Raw genomic sequence first — 4,442 nt, 5'->3', positions numbered from 1 at the left:
CTTGTGGCCTGTGACCACTCTGAAAGCAACAAGAAAACCTGTTTCTCTTGTGATTTCTAGAATAAATTCCTGAAAATGAGGCTTTTTATCTTTCATATATTCCATCTTTTCAAAGTGTATTGGAAAGAAAATAGAAGAGCCAAGGTTTTGAGTCTTCAATACTTATATTTTAAGATTCAATTCAAGAGGCTACAAGAAAACTTCAAGCCTGAAATGAGACCCAAAAAGGCACTTTTCCAATGCTTTTCTGCTTTGCTTTTGCTTATACTAATTAACTAATTTTTTGGTTATGGTTTGTGCTGAGATAAGCCAAATTGACTGCACATGTCATGAGCCCTTTACACATAGTCCAAACGTCATCAAATCTTTGAGATCCTCTTTATGCTTTAATCTTATCTCTAGCTTCCATTTTTGAGAAGAAAATTAACTGCTACTTTGAGTACTTGGTTCAAATCTAGTGATTGATTTGTAACTTGTCACATTAATCCATTTACTTTAGAGGGTTAAGATTGTTTACCTTCCAAAAATATAGCAAATATCTTTACCTACCAAAATAACTTTCACAACCCAAAATTTACAGTTACTTTAAGTTTACCTGCTTTGCGAATTGAGATGTGAATTATTTACCTGAGATTAATATATATATTTTTAAAAATTATTGAGGATAATAACCAAAGATCATTCAAAGTATCATCTTTATAGAAATTCTTGGCAAAAACAAGTAAGTAAAAGCAAAACAACATATCTCACCTTCTGCTTTTTGAGCAATGGCCATAATCTTGATAAGTCGTACCCTAGAATAAGAGTCTAGACTAGTGTGCATATGCTTTTCAATTTTCCAAGTCATCCCTGCTTCAGCTTATGCATTTTGAGCTTAAAATTTTGTTGGCAAAAGCAAAAGCAGTCAGAAAGCACTTCAGATTCCTTCTTTCTTCTTTCCACTGTCAATACACAGAACATTTCCAGCCGCACTCTTCATCACAAAGCAATATATATATATATATATCCTTTATCATTACACGCAACTTGGTCATCTTCCTTTTTCTTTTTTATTCACTTTTATCTTCATTACTTATTATCTCTTCTCTCTCACTTTCCCTTTCTCTAAAGCCTTTGATTCTTCCCCATTTTTTAAAATGAATCCTGCTTGTGTGTTTTGAGCACTAATGCCATTGTTTGCATCTCATGAAATATCCCTTTCGGTTTATTCCTCAACAAACAGTCATGGCTGCCAAAACAGCTCCTAAATGCTTCTTCTTGTTCCTCTTCTCTTTCCTCATCCTCTCCATTTCTTCTTCTGGTAAGTCACTGCTATTTCTGAGAGTTAAATTTATCAGTTTTAAGTTTTTATGCAATTTTTGATTAATTTTTTTCTCTGTTTTCCAGGAACTTTGGTGGGTTTATCCTATAATGTTAAAGGAAACTCGGCATATCTTGATGAAGTAGTTTCTCTCTTGAAGCTGAACAAGGCCTCTCCTAGAGTTTCAGTTGATCTTTACTTGAATGAAAGTCTTGTTGACAGTTTTTCGCATTCTGAATCATCTGCAATTTCTTGGCTCAAAACTCATGTAGAAACTCTTCTCCCACATGTGAAAATCAGAAGCATTGTGTTAATCTGCAGATATGAGAATTTATCAGGCAAAGATGTTTTAGCAAGATTGAAAACATTCCATTTAGTTCTTGGTAAAGTTGATCTTGGCAGGAAAGTTAAGGTCTCAGTAGGTTTTTCATTGTCTTTATTAGAGAATCTGCAAACATCCCATCAGAGAGATTTGCAGAGAATTTTTTATTTTGTGAAGAAAATTAGATCCTTTGTTAACATTGAAGCTTGTATGAGTGGAGAATCAGGCACTGGAGATGATTTTGTTCAGTCAATCATCAAGAAAGTTAGTAATAATCTTCCAAGCAATGACGTTCCTGTAATTTTCAGAATAAAAAGTCCTGTTTTTCCTAGTGCTAGAGCTGCAGCTGAATTTGTCACAAAAGTTTCAAAATCTTTAGAAAACAAGATTGAACTATATGCCGAAGTGTCTTCCTTGGAAGATTTTGTTCAGGAAGAACCAATCTTTTTGCCCCGAAGAGAACTCCTAAACAGCCTGAAAATAACTTCACATGGCATATTCAATCCTTCAACAGCAATCTTTGAAACTGAAATCCCTAGACCAACAATTGTCACTGTCCCTGCTACTAATCCTGTCACTGTGACGCCGAGTCCTGATTTAACTCCTCTCCCAATTACCTCCACCACTCCTGTGAACATCCCTTCAGCAACTCCTGACAATCCTCCCGGGCCAGTCACCAATCCTGCCATGACTCCGGTGCCAGTAACTGTGCCTGGAGCTCAGCCTACTACAAATCCTGTAACAACATATCCAGCTCCTGCAGGAAATGTGCCTGTCTCTACACCAGTTACAAGTCCTGTGACACCTCCTGCACAGACTAATGCTCCTGCCATTCGAGGGCAAAGTTGGTGTATGGCCAGGAGTGGAGCCCCGGAGACTCAGCTTCAGTCAGCTTTGGACTATGCTTGTGGTATTGGAGGGGCAGATTGTTCATTGATACAACAAGGAGGGAGTTGTTACAATCCTAATACTCTTCAAAACCATGCGTCATTTGCATTCAATAACTTTTATCAGAAGAATCCTGTGGCAACAAGTTGTGATTTTGGAGGGACTGCAGTTATTGTTAGCACCAATCCAAGTAAGAAAATAAGTTGTTCGTTGATTTTCGTTTTTTGTTTTTGTTGCAATTTAGAAATGATTTATTTTTTACCCTGGTGAAATTGTTTTAGGTTATGGTAATTGCGTTTATCCAGCATCAGCATCATCATCATCATCAACACCGGCAACAACACCACCAACAACAACACCACCATCAACAACACCAGCAACAACACCACCATCTACAACGCCAGCAACAACACCTCCATCAACAACACCATCTACAACACCACCATCTACAACACCAGCAACAACACCACCATCAACAACGCCAACTACCACACCAGCAACAACACCAACTGCAACTGCCCCTCCAGCTACCACAACTGGATCACCATTACCGCCAGGAGTACCAGGGTAAAGTTTTTATTAAGATCCTTAGTTACCTGCTAGCTTAAGCTTTTGCATGAATTAGTAGTAACTGAGTATGATGTAAAAAATAAAGGTATCTGAGTTGCCTTTATTTGTTTTTAACAGATCTGTTACTCCACCATCAGTGTTAAATTCAAGCAGTCCAAACACGATTATCGGACCTGATAGTCCTCCGGTTGTGAACACGTCAGTTAGCGCACCCTTCAAGGGCTGCTTCTCTTTGGCAACATCCTTAGTTACTGGAATCATCATTCTATACATGTAGAATAGAATTAATTTTGCATGTAAATTGATGAATCAGAAGCTCTCAGAATCAACTCTAGAGGAAATTAAAGAAACATGAGGTGAGTCACAAAAGACTCAAACATATATATAGCTAGCACCCTTGTTAAAAATATCTAGAGATGAATTTAGTTTCTGCTTGAACCATCCATGTTCTATGCTTAAAAAGTAGGCTACTGTGATCTGTAAAATAAGGAGTTTTGATATTGCATTTCTTTGCTTTCAATTGATGTAAAGTTAGTAGTTCAAGTGCCTAGTATTGCATGTGATAATTGAGTGATCAAATTGATTAGAAGTTTTGTGATTAGTGGTGGTTGCATAGAGAGAGCCATAATGTTGTGGCATGGCTTGCACAATCTTCAAAAGAGAATAAGTCTAATGGGTGCATTTTGCAGCTTCGATTCATTGAATTTTATATAGCATTTGGAATTGTGATAATATTTAGTAATGTGAGTGCACTTACCGATGCACAAAAATATTTAAAAGAACATTTCAATTTAGGGTTTTGTTTAGAGTTTGGACCAATGCCATATTTGAAATCATATCTAAATTAAATGACATACAAAAATTTAGCTTTCAGAATATTAGATCTAAACCCATATATATTATTTTAAGAGATTATTAAACCAAAAATCTTAAATTAATAAGATAATGAAAAAAAAATTTATTTTTAATTTAAAATTATCTAATCATATGATTATATATTATTTGTATATCTAATTATATATTTAAAAGTGTATATATATTATTTTATTATATAGTATTATAGGATTCTCCATGTTGAAAGTCTTGCTAAATTAGAAAAGAGATTCAAATCTTTGGAAGAAAACTATATTAAAAAAAATTCAACAAAGAGAAAGACATAGCATGTGCCTAAAGTATAAAAATAAGCCCCATGTTTCTTGGCATCTTGTGTTCTGTACAATCCCTACCGTGAAATTTGCTAAATTTACTGAAAGATCTATGTTTTCAGTTTGTAATATTAATAAAGTTGTAGCTATAATAACAAAATTCCAATTATTTGTAATCAAATTATTGCTCTGGTATCATATGCCATCGAAAAAAGAT

At 35.1% G+C, this 4,442-nt stretch overlaps 1 protein-coding gene across 1 annotated transcript; it reads left to right on the top strand.

Moving 5' to 3' along the window:
- Window positions 1-1,016: 1,016 nt before the first annotated feature.
- On the top strand, window positions 1,017-3,623 carry LOC123220222 (cell wall protein RTB1-like). The gene is made up of 4 exons (XM_044642299.1): window positions 1,017-1,300; window positions 1,387-2,700; window positions 2,792-3,077; window positions 3,198-3,623. The coding sequence occupies exons 1-4, from the start codon at window positions 1,186-1,188 to the stop codon at window positions 3,355-3,357; spliced, it is 1,875 nt and encodes a 624-aa protein (XP_044498234.1). The 5' UTR covers window positions 1,017-1,185; the 3' UTR covers window positions 3,358-3,623.
- The last annotated feature ends 819 nt before the right edge of the window (window positions 3,624-4,442 follow it).

The sequence above is a fragment of the Mangifera indica genome, chromosome 7, assembly GCF_011075055.1.
Source record: "Mangifera indica cultivar Alphonso chromosome 7, CATAS_Mindica_2.1, whole genome shotgun sequence".
NCBI classification, from domain to species: domain Eukaryota; kingdom Viridiplantae; phylum Streptophyta; class Magnoliopsida; order Sapindales; family Anacardiaceae; genus Mangifera; species Mangifera indica.
The sequence above is the reverse complement of the archived record's forward strand: the minus strand, read 5'-3'. Positions and strand labels throughout refer to the sequence as shown.

Bases quoted from the DNA above. Each gene is read 5' to 3' on its own strand.
- LOC123220222 (XM_044642299.1), top strand. From the start codon at position 1,186: ATGAAATATCCCTTTCGGTTTATTCCTCAACAAACAGTCATGGCTGCC. The intron at 2,701-2,791 runs GTAAGAAAATAA...AAATTGTTTTAG, and splicing joins TATTGTTAGCACCAATCCAA to GTTATGGTAATTGCGTTTAT. The intron at 3,078-3,197 runs GTAAAGTTTTTA...TGTTTTTAACAG, and splicing joins TTACCGCCAGGAGTACCAGG to ATCTGTTACTCCACCATCAG.